This window comes from Pecten maximus, chromosome 11 (assembly GCF_902652985.1).
Source record: "Pecten maximus chromosome 11, xPecMax1.1, whole genome shotgun sequence".
Lineage (NCBI taxonomy): Eukaryota > Metazoa > Mollusca > Bivalvia > Pectinida > Pectinidae > Pecten > Pecten maximus.
This window is the reverse complement of record NC_047025.1, coordinates 23,434,728-23,454,382: the sequence shown is the minus strand read 5'-3', so window position 1 is coordinate 23,454,382 and position 19,655 is coordinate 23,434,728. Positions and strand designations below refer to the sequence as shown.

The 19,655-nt window shown below is 36.9% G+C and overlaps 1 protein-coding gene across 4 annotated transcripts in view; it reads right to left on the bottom strand.

Annotated features, from left to right (window-relative positions):
* Positions 1-4,100: 4,100 nt before the first annotated feature.
* The window catches only part of LOC117337145 (small conductance calcium-activated potassium channel protein 2-like), a 99,371-nt gene continuing 83,816 nt past the window's right edge, over positions 4,101-19,655 (bottom strand). For all 4 annotated transcript variants that reach the window (XM_033897976.1, XM_033897977.1, XM_033897978.1 and 1 more), the window contains one exon: positions 4,101-5,707. In XM_033897976.1, the coding sequence (XP_033753867.1) occupies positions 4,274-5,683 (1,410 nt within the window). In that variant the 5' untranslated portion in view covers positions 5,684-5,707 and the 3' untranslated portion in view covers positions 4,101-4,273. The remainder of the gene's footprint in view (positions 5,708-19,655) is intronic.

Genomic DNA, 19,655 nt, shown 5'->3' with positions numbered 1-19,655 from the left:
CTCCTGTTGTTTTGCGCTTTATGTGATCACCAATTCCTCAGATGTTTGATGTAGACTGCAATTTTCTCCAGGATAGATTTTATGTTGTATGAAGGGGATCGCAATGTTCCCTCGGATAGATGGTATGTTGTGTGATGGGAACCGCAATGTTCCCTTAGAAATATTGTACGTTGTATGATGGGGACCACAATATTCCCTGGGGTAGATTGTATGTTATGTGAAGGGACCGTAATGCTCCCTGGTATGTATTGTATGATGGGGACCGCCATATTTCTTTCGATATATTGTATGTTGTGTGAAGGGACCGCAATGTTCTCTTGGAAATATTGTATATTGTATGATTGGGACCACAATGTTCCTTGGGATAGTGTTTATATTGTGTAGCGGAGACCACAATGTTCCCTGTGATAGATTGTATGTAGTGAGAAGGGAACCGCAATGTTCTCTTGGAAATATTGTATATTGTATGATTGGGACCACAATGTTCCTTGGGATAGATGGTATGTTGTGTGACGGGGACCGCAATGTTCTCTGGGATAGATGGTATGTTGTGTGACGGGGACCGCAATGTTCTCTGGGATAGATGGTATGTTGTGTGACGGGGACCGCGATGTTTCCTTGGATAGATGGTATGTTGTGTGACGGGGACCGCGATGTTTCCTTGGATAGATGGTATGTTGTATGACGGGGACCGCAATGTTCTCTGGGATAGATGGTATGTTGTATGACGGGGACCGCAATGTTCTCTGGGATAGATGGTATGTTGTGTGACGGGGACCGCGGTGTTTCCTTGGATAGATGGTATGTTGTGTGACGGGGACCGCGGTGTTTCCTGGGATAGATTGCATGTTTTGTGTTAGTAAATGCTATTGCAGCTTTATTCAATCGCAGAAGCGAAACAGTATTATTGACTCAGTTATATAAACACAGAAGAGCTCCACTTTAAGACCCTTTTTCGACATGGTTTATATCAATATGAAACCACAAGTAGGAAGTAATTAACCTGTCACGTTGTATATTTTGTCGCCAAACAATGAACATTAAGAAGAAACAAGTGATATATAAACATTGTTAAAGAATATGAATGGTATAGTTAAGATACCAAGGTCCATCCTGGTATAAACACTGTATACATGTTTGAAAGGACTTTATTTCTAACAGTTTTGGTGCCGTAACAATCACGTTGAGGTGTGAGTTATGCCAATAATGTACACTTTTGTAGAATTACAATAATAAAACAAATAGTCCGTCATAGAAATATAAAGATGTTGGTACTATTTACTTGAAATATATTTGATGCAATTTTCATTATAATGTTCCATAATAAAACGATTGATGTAAGTTAAGTATGATATTTTAACGAGCCAATGCTGTTCTGATAGCTGTCAGAGAATTCGTTATCTATCAGTAGCTATCTTAACAAATTAGACGTGTAGCACCAGGCGGCAATATCTCCGTTATATATACATGCTAATTTTATATACCTTATTTCCACCATTCACTTATCATAGAAACATGTACTTTATCATCTCTACTCGGTACTTTCTAATATGTTATCAAGTATAACATCAAATTATCGTCTGGAACAGTTATTGGTTCTTATTTAACTGGCAACTTGCCATATTTCAACGTAGTTAATGAAATCAAACGAAGCTAATTCCCTGACCAATCCGTTTGAAGTACAGATGCCGTCGGTACTTGTATTTCAATTTTTCAAGATTCTAAGGAGAAATATCTGCATTTCAAACAGCGGCAATTGCAATATGAATAAAAGATGAACTTCCAAAAGTTTAGTAAGTTGCAATGCGCTTACATAGGAACCAGTACTAATCTCTGTAGTTTAAAGGTACGACAATACTGTTAAGTAGTTAAATAAAGAACACACCATCTCTGTGTTCAGATTCTAAACCAGTAGTTCAAAGTAGAACTCTCTGGGACTCATTGAAGAAGAACTGTGATAACAAAATACGGACTTCTTGTCTTAGATATAATACATGTATTGTATTTTATAAAATATGAACTTTTTGTAATAAATAATCAGCAAGCTAACTTCAACTATTATCAACGATTTGCGTTATGTATATTTCTGATTTTATATAAATTGTCAGAACTGTTATTGAACATTGTTGAGCTTATCATACTTGTATGAATATTATTGAACATTGTTGAGCTGGTTATACTTGTACAGTGTATGAATGTTATTGAACATTGTCGAGCTGTCTATACTTGTATGAATGTTATTGAACATTGTTGAGCTGTCTATAAATGTATGAATGCTATTGAACATTGTTGAGCTGTCTATACCTGTATGAATATTATTGAACATTGTTGAGCTGTCTATACATGTATGAATATGATTGAACATCGTCGAGCTGTCTATACATGTATGAATGTTATTGAACATTGTTGAGCGGTCTATACCTGTATGAATGTTATTGAACATTGTCGAGCTGTCTATACATGTATGAATGTTATTGAACATTGTTGAGCTTTTTATGCTTGTATGAATGTTATTGAACATTGTTGAGTTGTCTATAAATGTATGAATGCTATTGAACATTGTTGAGCTGGCTATACATGTATGAATGTTATTGAACATGGTTGAGCTGGTTATACATGTATGAATGTTATTGAACATGGTTGAGCTGGTTATAACTGTATGAATGTTATTGAACACTGTTGGGTTGTTTGTATTTGTATGAATGTATTTGAACATTGTTGAGCTTGTTATGCTTGTATGAATGCTATTGAACATGGTTGAGGTGTCTATACTTGTATGAATGTATTTGAACATTGTCGAGCTGTCTATACTTGTATGAATGCTATTGAACATTGTTGAGCTTGTTATGACTTGTATGAATATTACTGAACATTGTTCAGCTAGTCATCGTGTTTACATGTTATTGAAGAATGTCGAGCTTGTTATACTTGTATGTATGTATTAAAATTGTTGAGTTGTTCATTTAAGTTTGCAAACAATTTTTGTTTTTCATTCAGCCGATCATAGAGCCGCATTCTGCGTACAAACAATGGAAAATTAATTATACCTTTGTAAATGTTAATGAACATTTTTGAACTGTTTATAACTTTAAGAATATCTTAGAAAAATGTTGAACGGACTGGTTATACTTATATGAATGTTATTGAACATATAGCTTTATCTGCTTAGTATTGTTTCCATACTAATTCCAACTGACAACGATTGGGGGCAAGGTTTATTACTTTGTCACGTGTTCCACGAATACACACATTAAATCAACGGCAAACAACCATAGAACCGTGGTCATAATTGTTAAGATTAGTATTTATTGTTAAGGCTCTATAATTGCTTAATTGTAAAAGATGTATTAAATTTAAACGAGACACTTTGCGAATTCTCACTCTCTTGCATTGAGGCAATAAAAAAGGGGCGGGGTGGTTCGGGGCGATTCCATATCGAAGGCCGACTGCGCACAGAGGCTAAAATGAATTTGATCTATTGTATTTAGGATTATGTTTAGTCAACATATTTTTATCTTATAATTTGCTTTAAAGTTAGAATGGTGTGATAAAATATTAAAACTGTTTCATGCGCAACCTTTCGTCAGTTCTAAACGGTATTTATTGCATTTCACCAGCCATAATGCTTCCGCGTAATATCTCCTTCTAACATGTTTATTTAGGACGCCATTCCTAGCTACTATAGTTTTTATTAATTGGAGCTGTAACATATGTACATGCATGTATATAACTGACTACAAATCATTCGGTTTTGAGGCGAGCGAACAGTGATATAACTGCATGACTGACTTCACTAACTCTTCTAAGCAATTTGCGAAACTTTAAGGCCGACTTAACCGACACCTGTATACTATTTGCGAACTTTAAGACTAGCTTAACCGAATTTTTTTTTACTAAACTTTAAGGCTGACTCAACCGATACCTGCTGCATATGGCGAAACTTTAAGACCGAGTTAGCCGACATTTCTTCTATGCAGTTGGCGAAGCTTTGTGACTGAATAAACCGACAATTCTATGCAAGAGGCGAAGCTTTGCGAGTGGCTTCGGTGACACTTTTATGTAGTAAACTCATCATTAGTGTGACTTAATGAAACAAACACTTATGCATGGTGGGCTGAACTTTAATAGAAACAATCATCAGTAACACTGCACAAAACGTGCACAATAAACGTCTCTCAGGGAATTGCATATAACGAGGAATATTATAACGGACTTTGATTCAACATCAATATCATTGCCATCGTCGTCATCATCACGTAGATACAAGAATGTGTCAGTTTTTCTTTGAAGACTCCTTGTCACGTAAAATCTCCTTCATCTCGTACAATTGGAAATGTATGTTAGTGACAAGTTTCTCCAGGTTTTCAAGTCTCTGGTTAACAATAGCATTTTCCTCCTTAAGAGAGGAAACAATGTCATTCACTTGATGAACGCCCTTGGAAACCTCAACTGTCCCAATCGCACACTCACGTAGATGGGACTTGATGAGGTGCGATTGATTCATTTTCCTAATGGCGTCCAATAATTTCCGGCGATGGCGTAAAACATACGTATGATTCATAGAATAACCTCGCTTTCGTAATCGCCAGACAATGAAGGACTGTTTTACAACATCCGCAGCCGCGTGACGTCTAAGTTTATCCATATGAATTTGCTGAACGAACGTATGAACATAACGTTCAGGTCTCGTTTGTTCGAGTTTTCGGGCGAGAACTGCGACACATAATGCCATTATACCGACACCCATTAGTCCTGTTTGTATTGCTATAACTCTACCACAAATACTCTGTGGAGTGACGTCACCGTATCCTAAAGTGAGAAAGGTCACGGCCGTTAGCCACAACGCCTGCGCGTAATGATCCTTTCCGTCAGCCGGATTAGTGTGGTACTCGCAAACTCTTAATGACCAACTGTTGATCAGCAATGTCGTCACTAATATGGCAGAGAGGCACGTGCCAGGTCGTGTGGTCATCAACGCTTTAAAGACGAACTGGGCGTTGATGTTGACCTTACTCAATGTCCCCAAACTCTGAACTGTCGTGTCCTTGAACAGGTCACTATGAACCACTAGGAATCTTCCGAGTATGTATAATCTGAGAAACATCAGAATGGCTAAAATGGAATTTAACGGCACATATCGCGTGTTGAATTCGGCACGTTCCGCCTCGAATTCAACAACAGTCATCGGAATTTTTATGTCACCGAATGGAAATGGATGGAAGAAGCAAACAATTGCCTCGGCAATCATTTTAAACACTGTACTATATGTGATGACGAGCTGCCAATTGTCTAGTCCCGCACTCACGATCTTAAGCTGTACGCCAATCAGATTGTAGGCAATGACTGTCATCACTAGCAACACACTCGTGACGGTAGTTAGTGCACGCATTGCGATAGATATGGCGTCCAAAGGGGAGACAACTCCCGCAAACTGCAGCTCTGTGTCTATCACTATCACAACAACACCAGTAATGCTTAACAAAAACGACAAGTCTACCACCATGGACCGCCGGCCAATTAGCTCTTTGCGTCTGCGCAATCTATGTCCAAGATGTTGTTTGATTTGCGGGGATTTAATTCCGGAACTCATGGTGATTTTGTCTTCTTCTATCAGTTGATCTGTGCTGACGTAACGAGCATAATATCCATCACTTTTAACTAGTGGAATGCCTGGACCTTCCATTACTCGTAACAGAATCACTGGGATCTACAACACACACAAAATACACGGTATTAACATATGTAAAGTATAGACATGGTTAAAACTCACAAGTACACTGTGCAATGCACAATGCATGTCAGTACTTGCTAAAATACAATGCCAGTATGAACATATACAAAATGTTTCACGATAAAACCGAAATGAAAAATAGATTTAATGACAAACTGAGGTTACCTTGACATTAAGCTTTTGTTACATCATCGGTTTTGTCCTGCTTAGATAGGCGGGTTGTTTATGTTTCTGTCATGTTGAGCTACAAGGTATGTACCATTTTTACTGTGTGGCAACCCTATTGTTTAAATGTTTATATAGAAGTTAAAGTACCGCACACACAAGTTTCTACAATAGCTACACGCCTTTACATCAGCCAAATGAAGTGCACCAAAATCAGCTTCATCTGATGCTGTAGAAGCCATTATCAGAATACGTACATGTGTACGTAATGTAATATACAAACATCCATACAGACAATATTACCTCTCATTGTCAATAAAAATATAAACAAACGATTTAACTGGAGCAAATGCATATGGAGCCTACAGAACAGTTTGAAGTCTTATATGAAATGGAGTTTAAAAGGTCGTTACTTGTCTATCAACTGATGCGTAAGACGCAATATTGGTTGATCTAGACATCTATCAACTGATAAGAAATAGGTAATATTGGTTGATCTAGACATCTATCAACTGATAATAAATAGGTAATATTGGTTGATCTAGACAGGCAAATTGGGCCGATTATACCACAAATACAATTCAGTCGACAAATTCCCCGAGCGTATAACGATAAAGAAAATGAATTCAGTAACCTTTTACCTTTTTACCGTTTTTATCTGTTATTTTGTTAACAGTCCACAACTACTAGTAGGTCCTCGAATTAACAGGTAAACACTTTAGGATGGGGAAGCAAGTCCTATGTTATCTATAGTAAGGAAAACAATAGTGTCTTAACAAATATAAGTATGCTTTTCTCTCCTTTTGAAGTTGCGTGAAAAATATCAGCGGAATAAAATCATAACAACTAAGTCAGAGGCTGGTTTACGTTTTGTAGATCAGCCTTTTTTACTCTGTCCACCAAAACAAAAATGTATTGATCGGACGCGGGATGTCTGTTACTGAGCTCTATTAAAATTTTATTATCGCCAAAAGAAATCATGTACTGCACAATGATCTTATCCAAACATCAGTAGGGGAACCAAAGACGTCACTGAAGACTAATCATTTTTTGTGTACTCTAGAACTCTAAAGGAAGGGTGAACTACACTGTATGGTGCCGTCTTGAATCAAACATTCATACAAAGGAGTATATGGATACTTCGGTTTGTAAGAGCTAATCACAATTAACTACTAGATTGTTATATTTGACTAATTGCCTCGGCACAATTAGTGAACCCAACGTAAATTCTGTTCTGGGGACAGTTAGTGTATCTGGTCATGTGAGCGTTAGTGTCAAAGACAAGGCTAGAATGCATGGTTCAGTTTTGTTTCGTGTGTCCTTCCAGAATCAATCTAACACATATGGATATCTCGTACAGTTGATGTATTGCGAAAACAACTTGACAGAAGATTACTGAGTCAATATTCAGTGTACAGATCGCGGGCCCATAACCCAATCTATTTCATCTCATTCTCTTTCACATCAATAGAGCGGTCTTGATTTAAGATGTTACCGTTTATATCATGCTGGTTTCACGTATACAACTTATCATGGCAGATGCGCTGGACACATTGACCAATGTTTAACATGTGAAATACATGCAGGAGCAAAGACTTACATAAAACCAGACCAAATACGTTTCGAAGGAGTCATGATCTAATCATATGGCTTACATTTGAACGCATCTTTAGTTGACTATATGTTGCAGAAATGTAAGTCCGTGTTCATGTGCAAAGGATGTAATTACTAGTCATAGTAACAAAATAGAAATGTTAAGGGCTCATAGTAACCTGATTTACTACTAGAAGTTACTAAATTTGATTGTTAAGGAATTAGGAACCAGATTAACGACCAGAAGTTACTAAGTTAGATAGTTACAGACTTAGTAACCTGATTTACTACTAGAATTTACTACGTTAGATAGCTAAGAATTAGTAACCTGATTAACTACTGAAGGAAGTAACAAACATTTATGTTTACATTACCTCATATGTGTATAATAGCCTCTGATTGGTCCAGATCGTGTCATGTGATTAAAAACGTTTCTGATGTCAACCCAAAATTGTACATTCGTTCATAATTCGCTCATAATAATATCATGTAAAATCTAAAATCTCATTGGCCCCGCCTCGGATTTTTGGTGTATAATTTGTGTAGGAAAGGCCGGGAAAATATGAGAATTATCTAAAGATGCATTCCGAATAGTAAAAGATGATTCAGGGACACGTTTTGTGTACCAATCTAAAGACGAAATGTACAACAACCACAGGGAAAACAGAACCGGTGTTGTGATTGAAGGACAGATGTACGAGATTGTACGTACGTAAAAAATATATTAATCACCATACAGAGGGTATATAAGCTGTTAGTTCGAATAGTTTCAATTTCTTAATTTCTGAACATCTGATATTTTTGACATGGGTCTATTTGATGATGATGTGTTGATGTACAGGTATGAATAAATGATCTTCATAAATAAATATGTTGTTATTTGAAACTTTCATAAATCATATTGTTGTTTTTTCGGTATAACAAAACAATTATTGCACTTGATATGGGTTGACATGAATATTTATCCACAAAAATGTGTTGTTTATAGGGTAGAAATAGTATAAACAATGGCATGTGATATGGACTGTGTTACGTAAAACCCACCAAAAGAATCATTTACGACTTGGGCATCAATAAAATAAACAACACTTCCTGAAGGATGACTGTTAAAGAAACAAAAACTGCAATCTAGCCAATTTTATTATCGTGTCCCAGATCACTAGGACTTCCATGTATAATATCAAAACAGCGTTACCTTGTCCGAATGAAATGATGCTAAATTACAGTTGAATGACGTATATACTATGTATAAGTGAATGATGAATTACACTTTTAATGGTAAAAATCAATTTTACCACAAAAAGTTTTACATTGAAAACATGTTATTTATTCCATATTTCAGGTCCTGGTAATGTAGTGTACATAATTGTCAATTTCCTTGTTGTGAGACTAAAAGTCCGAGTCTACAGAGGTTTCAGCTATAAAGCTTGTGGACCATATTATTGGTAGTAAGACCAAGCGTGATCAAACCCGTACACCAACGTAAAACCGCTTAATTAAACTTGTAATCGCTTATTAATCATCTTTATAATTAAGTTTTATGAATATGTACCTCCTCTTGAATATCTATTGTTTCCACATTATTAGATAATGAACGATCGACGAGTACTGAAGCTTAACTTGAAATGTCAAAACTATACGTGTATACAAATATTAGACTAGCAAAACAGATAAGAAATTATTTTTCGACCCATCATCTCCAGGGAACTGTCTTTCCCATTTCATCATTAAATGCCAGCTGTGGCACTGTGTCATCATCAATCCCTCGCACTGCATGCTTCCGACATATTCCTGAACATGGTGTAAAAAATAAAGGAATTTAATGCGTTAAATTATCAGCGAAAGATGCTTGACATGGACGTAACAATTCAATATGCGAACACGTATTAACTTGAAAATGTCAGGTTCAACAGAATTTGTTCTAAATGTCATCCCCAGGGGGCTTGACGCAATAGAATTTAGAAATGAAAGATGTGGAAAATAGCGCCCTAGCTTCCTTCGTTCGATCATGTTATCGGTCAATTTTCTTTCGGGCACTTTCTGTGTCAATACATTTATTAGTGACTGGTCAGGCGAACAGGCCATCAACAGGACACACGGATAGTGTCGATTTTCTTCCCAATTGCCATTAACGTTGCGAAATGGTACATCTCTAGGGGTCAATTCCTGTTAGTGAACGACGCCATATTAACATTAACAGTAAAGAAATAACCCACCTACACCCATCGCTGAGGAGTTAAGTGGCTTACATAGGGAGGTAGTTCTTTGGAAATGATCTCCGTAGCTGCGTAAGCACCTATTGGCGTGTTTGACGTTTCCTTCTACATTTTGACATTTTGTTAGTCCCCTCCTTTAACTCCCTTAACAGTTTTGGCCACTAGAATAACTAACGAGTCGTTAAAGGAATAAACAGGTGCGCGTTACAGTTTTGAATTCATCATTCGACATATAATATATATATATGCTGTTAGCTTACCTTCGTGGATATGGTACAATACTCACATGAGATATTGCACAATGGCTCTAGTAACAGAGCCACATATGTTCACGGTTTTGTTAACGCCTTGACATGATATAACACGTTTCTTAGCGTCAAATAACATCTTCAGTTCATTCTGATATGGCTTAACTACACATAATATGCAAATAGATTGTTTGCTATTTTTGAGAAGCAGATATTCAGCTTCTACATTTAGAGAAGCAGCCAGATCGTTTCGACTTAATCTCAAAGATACGGTACCCATATCTCACTAATGTACATCATACAATGGTTCCTCATTTCACTGTTTCCTATAGGATGAAACACTGGTATCTCAACATTACTTTTCCGTGGCAACAAATGGCCGCCTTTTGTTGGATAGCTTCTGACCCTGGTATCATCAATTTTCCTAAACTTAAAGAAATTCTTTAGCTTAAAATTCCCCTTAGGAAATCATTAGAACATTCAAGGAACGTTCCTTTACTAAGATATTAAATACGATAGTGCATTCCGTTGGAAAATTCTTTGTTAAGGAATTGTGATGAAACCGGGCACTGATGTTGAAGAAACGTTTGCGTAGGAAGAGAATTTTCCAAAACCATGATGCTTCATTACGTGTATCCTAGCAATGTGATGAAGCTATGTGAAATTGATTGCTTTAGTGTAAAAAGGAAACGTATTCGGAAATAGTTTACATACAATGATGGTTTAAGTTGAACAAGGGACAAAATAGTCATTTAAAAATGATAAAAAAAAAAATGTTTAGTATACGTTGCCTTTCAGTTAAAGCTACCGTATATATGTACATTGATGTATGACAAGCAGCACTACAGATCAATTAACTTGTTGGTACTATTGACGAGGTCAGCCCGGTCGTAATGACCCCCCCCCCCCCCCCCCCGCCTCCTCTCTCCTCCCCTGTGTGCCTTTTCTGGGGAAACAAAATGGTCAGACATTTTCAATTACGTTGACAGCATATAATAGGTATCGGGAATGACACGTGAAATTGTGTGTGTGTTACGTATCGAAAATGTATGTGTTGGGACATCGTGATATAGGTCCAGTGATCCCCTACTCACTTAATTACTTCGCTAGCACTCCAAGGAACTATAATAGCTAATTCACCATAGTTGGTTACACCACAGACATGTTATATTTGCTAACCCTTAATGCACCTTATAGGATTGGTTATCTATATAATTTATAATTGTGATTATATTCTTATCAGTATGAATGGAGCTTTAATTGGAGAATAGACAGCAAACATTTGTATAAATGTTAATTTTATTAATTAACGATGTGATCACTTATTTCTAGCATGCCTGATTCCTTACTACTGTTCGTATCCAGCAGGCGATCAGCATCATTTGCTCTTATTAATTGGTCATTTTGACTGCAGCGGCAACCGATCTGACCAATGGGGAATGACGCAAACAGGTGATCAACATCCCACTTGTTCATTGGTCACCTGTGCTGTAGGGACTGGTGGGGAATGTTTTGAAAAAGAGTAATGGAGGGTTACAGGAGCTACTGCTTTTAAGAAATAAGTTAAATATTGAGAACCACCTTCATTGCTCCCATCTCATTTTCATTGTCTACTTTAAATATATTATGTTTCTATGTCAAAATACAGCTTCTGTTTACCTGCAACTAGATTCTTCTAGAAAATTAGATTGCATGGCTCCAAGAGAATTTCAAGAAGTTTTGTTTGTTTTAGCTCTTTACGAGTTTTATTTCTAGTTTGTAACCCTAAGTTGGCATGTCGCTAATTTGACCCCATCTTTGCAATATCAAAGATGTATTAGATTTTGACAGCAGCAACAAGCTGCAGGTTTTGACAAGGGTCAAACTGACATAAATGTATTTATTTGTGAATTAGCTCTCAAGAAAATTTTGAATAACATAAGTAATATCATACACCACCGAGATGCTGCTCATTAAATATTTCATGGTAGGGTTGTATTTGAGGGTTATCTCCCTTTGTAATCAGAATTGCCATGGTACTACAGATCTATAAGCATGCGCGTCTTTCTTTATTTGAGCACGTTTGACTAATTTGTCCCCTTGCAACATAAATAATGCGATCATAATTCCATGTTAATACGACTTCCCCGGGTATAGCTACTGGGTTATAAATAACTTCATGCAACTGTCATAACGAAACATTCAATAAATGAAAATATCGACACGTGAACAAAAGTCTACCACAAAAGCGGGGTCACATACATGTACACAGAGAAAATAAAATCTGGTATCACATTCCACGTGATACAAATCAATAAAGTGAGAGACGATCGGAACGTGCACTCGACTTTTATCTCCTTCTTCCTCCCAGTTCTAACCGTTTGTTTGTTTAATGTATAATAGCAGACAATTACATCCTTACAGACAACATTCTTACAGACAATGACCTCCTTACAGACAATAACCTCCTTACAGACAATAACCTCCTTACAGACAATAACCTCCTTACAGACAATAACATCCTTACAGACAATTACATCCTTACAGACAATAACCTCCTTACAGGAAATATCATCCTTACAGACAATGACCTCCTTACAGGAAATATCATACTTACAGACAATGACCTCCTTACAGACAATAACATCCTTACAGACAATAACCTCCTTACAGACAATGACCTCCTTACAGACAATAACATCCTTACAGACAATAACCTCCTTACAGACAATAACCTTCTTACAGACAATATCATCCTTACAGACAATAACCTCCTTACAGACAATAACATCCTTACAGACAATAACCTCCTTACAGACAACATACTTACAGACAATAACCTCCTTACAGACAATGACCTCCTTACAGACAATAACATCCTTACAGACAACATACTTACAGACAATGACCTCCTTACAGACAATAACATCCTTACAGACAATAACCTCCTTACAGACAATTTCATCCTTACAGACAATAACCTCCTTACAGACAATAACCTCCTTACAGGAAATATCATCCTTACTGACAATAACCTCCTTACAGACAATGACATCCATACAGACAATAACATCCTTACAGACAATAACCTCCTTACAGACAATAACATCCTTACAGACAATAACCTCCTTACAGGAAATATCATCCTTACAGACAATAACCTCCTTACAGACAATGACATCCATACAGACAATTACATCCTTACAGACAATGACCTCCTTACAGACAATTACATCCTTACAGACAATAACCTCCTTACAGACAATAACATCCTTACAGACAATAACCTCCTTACAGACAATAACATCCTTACAGACAATAACATCCTTACAGACAATAACATCCTTACAGACAATAACATCCTTACAGACAATTACCTCCTTACAGACAAAAACATCCTTACAGACAATAACCTCCTTACAGACAATTAACATCCTTACAGACAATAACCTCCTTACAGATAATAACCTTCTTACAGACAATAACCTCCTTACAGACAATAACCTTCTTACAGACAATATCATCCTTACAGACAATTACATCCTTACAGACAATAACCTCCTTACAGACAATAACCTCCTTTACAGACAATAACATCCTTACAGACAATTACATCCTTACAGACAATAACCTCCTTACAGGACAATATCATTCCTTACAGACAATCATCCTTACAGACAATTACCATCCTTACAGACAATAACCTCCTTTACAGACAATAACATCCTTACAGACAATACATCCTTACAGACAATACATCCTTACAGACAATACCTCCTTACAGACAATAACCTCCTTACAGACAAACATCCTTACAGACAATAACATCCTTACAGACAATAACATCCTACAGACAATACCCTCCTTACAGACAGTTAATCCTTACAGACAATAACCTCCTTACAGACAATACATCCTTACAGACAATAACCTCCTTACAGACAATAACCTCCTTACAGACAATATCATCCTTACAGACAATAACATCCTTACAGACAATAACATCCTTACAGACAATTACCTCCTTACAGACAGTAACCTTCTTACAGACAATATCATCCTTACAGACAATTACATCCTTACAGACAATAACCTCCTTACAGACAATATCATCCTTACAGACATACATCCTTACAGACAATAAACCTCCTTACAGACAATTAACCTCCTTACAGACATAACCTCCTTACAGACAATACATCCTTACAGACAGATGACCTCCTTACAGACCATAACATCCTTACAGACCAATAACATCCTTACGACAATTAACATCCTTACAGACAATTAACATCCTTACGGAGACAATACCTCCTTACAGACAATAACATCCTTACGACATTAACATCCTTACAGACAATTACATCCTTACAGACAATAACCTCCGTATCAGACATAACATCCTTACAGACAATACATCCTTACAGACAATAACATCCTTACAGACAATAACCTCCTTACAGACAATAACCTCCTTACAGACAATATCATCCTTACAGACAATAACATCCTTACAGACAATAACATCCTTACAGACAATAACCTCCTTACAGACAATAACCTCCTTACAGACAATATCATCCTTACAGACAATAACATCCTTACAGACAATTAACATCCTTACAGACAATAACCTCCTTACAGACAATAACATCCTTACAGACAATAACCTCCTTACAGACAATAACCTTCTTACAGACAATATCATCCTTACAGACAATAACCTCCTTACAGACAATACATCCTTACAGACAATAACCTCCTTACAGACAATAACCTCCTTACAGACAATATCATCCTTACAGACAATAACATCCTTACAGACAATAACCTCCTTACAGACAATAACATCCTTACAGACAATAACCTCCTTACAGACAATAACATCCTTACAGACAATAACCTCCTTACAGACAATAACATCCTTACAGACAATAACCTCCTTACAGACAATAACATCCTTACAGACAATAACCTCCTTACAGACAATAACCTCCTTACAGACAATAACCTCCTTACAGACAATTACATCCTTACAGACAATACATCCTTACAGACAATAACCTCCTTACAGACAATATCATCCTTACAGACAATAACATCCTTACAGACAATAACATCCTTACAGACAATAACCTCCTTACAGACAATAACATCCTTACAGACAATAACATCCTTACAGACAATAACCTCCTTACAGACAATAACCTCCTTACAGACAATAACATCCTTACAGACAATAACCTCCTTACAGACAATAACATCCTTACAGACAATAACCTCCTTACAGACAATAACATCCTTACAGACAATAACCTCCTTACAGACAATAACATCCTTACAGACAATAACCTCCTTACAGACAATAACATCCTTACAGACAATAACCTCCTTACAGACAATAACCTCCTTACAGACAATAACATCCTTACAGACAATAACCTCCTTATAGACAATAACATCCTTACAGACAATAACCTCCTTACAGACAATAACATCCTTACAGACAATAACCTCCTTACAGACAATAACCTCCTTACAGACAATAACCTCCTTACAGACAATAACCTCCTTACAGACAATAACATCCTTACAGACAATAACCTCCTTATAGACAATAACATCCTTACAGACAATAACCTCCTTACAGACAATAACATCCTTACAGACAATAACCTCCTTATAGACAATAACATCCTTACAGACAATAACCTCCTTATAGACAATAACATCCTTACAGACAATAACCTCCTTACAGACAATAACATCCTTATAGATAATAACATCCTTACAGACAATAACATCCTTATAGACAATAACATCCTGACAGACAATAACATCCTTATAGACAATAACATCCTGCCAGACAATAACATCCTTATAGACAATAACATCCTGACAGACAATTATTACCTTGAAGGTTCTATACATTTGTTTGACACATTTGGAATAGATCCTTTTACTACTGTCAATATAATGCTATGTGTGATTTCGGGGAAATAACCGTCATCATTTTAAACACAATCACAGAGTTAACACAAATTCATATGTACATATATGATAACATGGTGAGGTATCAAGTTCTAACAACAGTAAAGGTCATTTAAGGGCGGCCGCCTCTGTGTGCGGGATACATTCTTGTGGTGAATGTATGCGTGGGTTTGGAGGCTGTCGGAGGATGTGTTTGTCTCCTTGTGAATGTGCGGAACTTATTGTGCTACATCACTAAAACGTGCTGTCGTCAACAGCCAGCAGGACACCCCATTCGGTCACATTATACTGAGAGCAGGTGAACCAGTTGTACAACTCCCAAAAATACGCTAAGCAGGAGTAGCAACCACCATTTTATAGACTCAGGTTTTCGATCCCACCTGTGTGGCCTTCAAACAACAGTGGAAAAATATTTACTGTTCATGCAAGTCAAATAAACACTTCGACCTTGGGAATCAGTTTGCCTTTCATATCCAAAATAACGACTACTGTCATCATGTCGGTTGTACAGACGTGAATCCTCCAATATGTGTACTAATCAACTTAATTTCGTATACAATTTCATAATAGAAACTTGTTTTCGTAATTAAGACATAGTGATGAGGCATACACCCTTAAAGCGTTTTAAAGAAAACATCTCGTCGTCTGAGAAAGTTCGACACAATTACATGAAACATAAACAAGAAAATAAATACCACAGTAAATAAAACACAGATTCATACCGATAGAGGTTGACAAAGAAAATAAATTACAATTATAGTATATAAACTATACAGCTGCTCACTCCTCTAGGCATTGGTCAAGCTAGTGACCACCTACACAAATGACAAAGGAAGCTGTCCATGAATCAGATAGTAAATCTCTAGGAAGTATTGTGCGAGAAACACTAACATTACCGCTCTATAAGAGGGATTCTTAAAAGGCCAATGACATTTGATTCTAACATCCCCATACACTTGTATCCACTTAGGTAGGTATATCGATATTCATGTATATGGACAGAGATTCGACATCGATCTCCGTACTAATTAACAGCGGTTTAATTGTGCCTCCTTGTCTCAGGCCGTATGCAAGCTTAGCTGGTGCCTTGGAAATGTGAATGGGAAAGACTCTGAGGTGGTCCGTCAATCTCATTACCCACAAGTAGTTGACATCTTAATTCCCATACATATTAAGTCCCTTCATCTTGAGAGGAATGTTCTAATTTAATGGGATACTAAGCCCTGGATATTAGGTTGCTAGGAATGTGTCTTTCTTGAGTAAATATTGCCAGTCTTGGTTTCTTGTCAGTTATCATATATGTAACAACAACGATGACTGTTTGATGTGAAATCAGAAAATGACTTATTTTGACATATAACTTAACTAGTGAATGACTACCAGGACTAGATTCAAAATGGAATAGGAAAGGAAACGTGTTAAAAGACTTCACTGATAAATCCCACTGAAGGTGCTAATACTATTAATTAACTTCGTTAATGAGTCCACGCCTCGGGTAACGTTACACAACCTTAGTCACGGCTCCTTACGACCACAACCTACAATTGACACGTAAGCTGAATCACAAGACTAGATCGTTTTAATCGATTCTAGATATTCACATTTAAAATGGTACATGAGATAGTCACACACAAAAACTCGGTTATGTAGCCATAAACGGACATTGGATACTACAAAGATCATGTTATTAGGTGTGGTTAACCACTGATACATGTTTATTTTACAAGGTGATGTTTTCACGAGCATATTTAGTTCCATACGGAGGTAAGCTTGAACTTAAATTCAATGCTATCTGTTGATTTATGCGATGTTAATACAGACTTTGTCAAAATGGCAGTGTTGTAGACCAGAGTCTAGATTGAAGTCGATCATTGAAAGCACATTAATCAATACCATGTAGTCAGCAAAAATACCATTACAAGATCCCCCCCCCCCCCTCTCCCGATGAAATCCGAAATATTGCGACATTCATTACTATAGGCAGGTTAGTTCCGATCATGTCTATGGCTAAGATTTGTTCAGTCGTTTTAGGATTGTCTCCCATATGCGCGAGATTCGCGCGGTGAGTGTGTGTGTGTTTTAGATGGCCTCAATATGTACGTGTTTGCCTAATTGTAATAGCGCGCGGAACTACCACAGACTTTATAGAGCTAACTCATTGAAGCATACTGCCGCAGACAGCTAAAAGGACACTACATCAAGTCACATTATATGCATTTATGACCATGGTTGCAGGGTTATATGAAGATTTATTTACCCAAAGGTATAATATTTATATCACACACCTGAGGTTAGATTAAGTTAATATCACCCTGCAACCAGATTTATAAACTTGTTTCTTTTACCGAAACAAAATAATAAAAATGATGATACTTCAAAATACAATTAAGATAAAGCTATCATTCTTATTACAAACCCCTGTGCAACAAGGGATTTTGCACGATTCTCTGTGATGTGATGTGCTCTCACCAATCATTGACACTGTTACAAAGATGAGGTTTTGTAATACTGGCAACGGATGAATTAGTCATCCAGCTACCAATAAGCAAGAGTAGTAGCAAATATTGGTATAGTCTTTGGATGTTTAGGCAATGATACAGAATGGAATTGCGTAGAAAGATGAGACAAGAAACCCATGGGCTTAACAGTCACCTGAATTTTGATATATTTCAGTCAATTTACCATTTTTGGGCCAGCCTATCGCCCCAAGGAGGTCAGTCAGGAAAACCATGTGCATCTCATCAAACTGTCATCCCAACCTGTTTATTCAAACTAAGTAAGAATGAACTCCAAAAGAAATTAAATTAATAATAGTCAAAAATGTGATTTCCCTATATAAACTGTATTAAAGTTTGCAACTCCCCACCCAAGCAAACGTGACATCCCTGGTAATGATATTCACAATTTTGGTAGAGAACCTTAAGACCCTTCCATCTATGATGAGTATGAAGTATCTATGAAGACCCCCTTTGGCTCCGCCCCTTAGTCCTCTGACGGGTGGGGACCACACTTCAGTTTTGGTTATCCTATGGCCATGAACAATATCTACAAAGTTTCATTGAAATAGGTTCAGGTGTTTCTGAAAGGAAATCTAAAATATTTACGGACGGACGACGCACGACGACGGACAAAAGGTGATAATAATAGGTCACTTGATACTCAGTTGACCTAGAAATACGGGATCCCAGATTTAGTCTCCCGATAGTAAAATATAAAAAGGGGAGGTAACCTACAATATCAATGTAGTAACTTGAGGTTTATGTATCATTTTCTACTAAGTAAATCTTCCTGATTTAATCATATATACTCTTGATTAATTCCATTATCATCTCTTGCCATGACGATGTCGTAACTTTTCTTCAATTTGAGCATCACAGCTGTATTGTCTGTTAAACCGCAGTTATGATTCCTATTAATAGCTGAAGTAAATAATTCTGTTTATGTTTTACTACGAATATTTCCCCCGCGATATAATACCATGCAATAAGCCTGTCGTGCTTCTGAAATGTAACATACTTGCCTTTCAACGGCGGCCAAGGGTTCGATTCCTCGATCGGACGTGACAGGGTGTGTGGGGGTTACCTGCCCGACCACGTTATCTGGTTTTCTCTCGCATTAAGACCCCTCACGCGCTTCCACCAAGGCCCAAAAGAGTTATTTGAGTTGAAATAATTGTTGTGAAATAAATAGTGTTTACATTAAAGCTACCATCATTCTTGTTTCAGTGTTGAT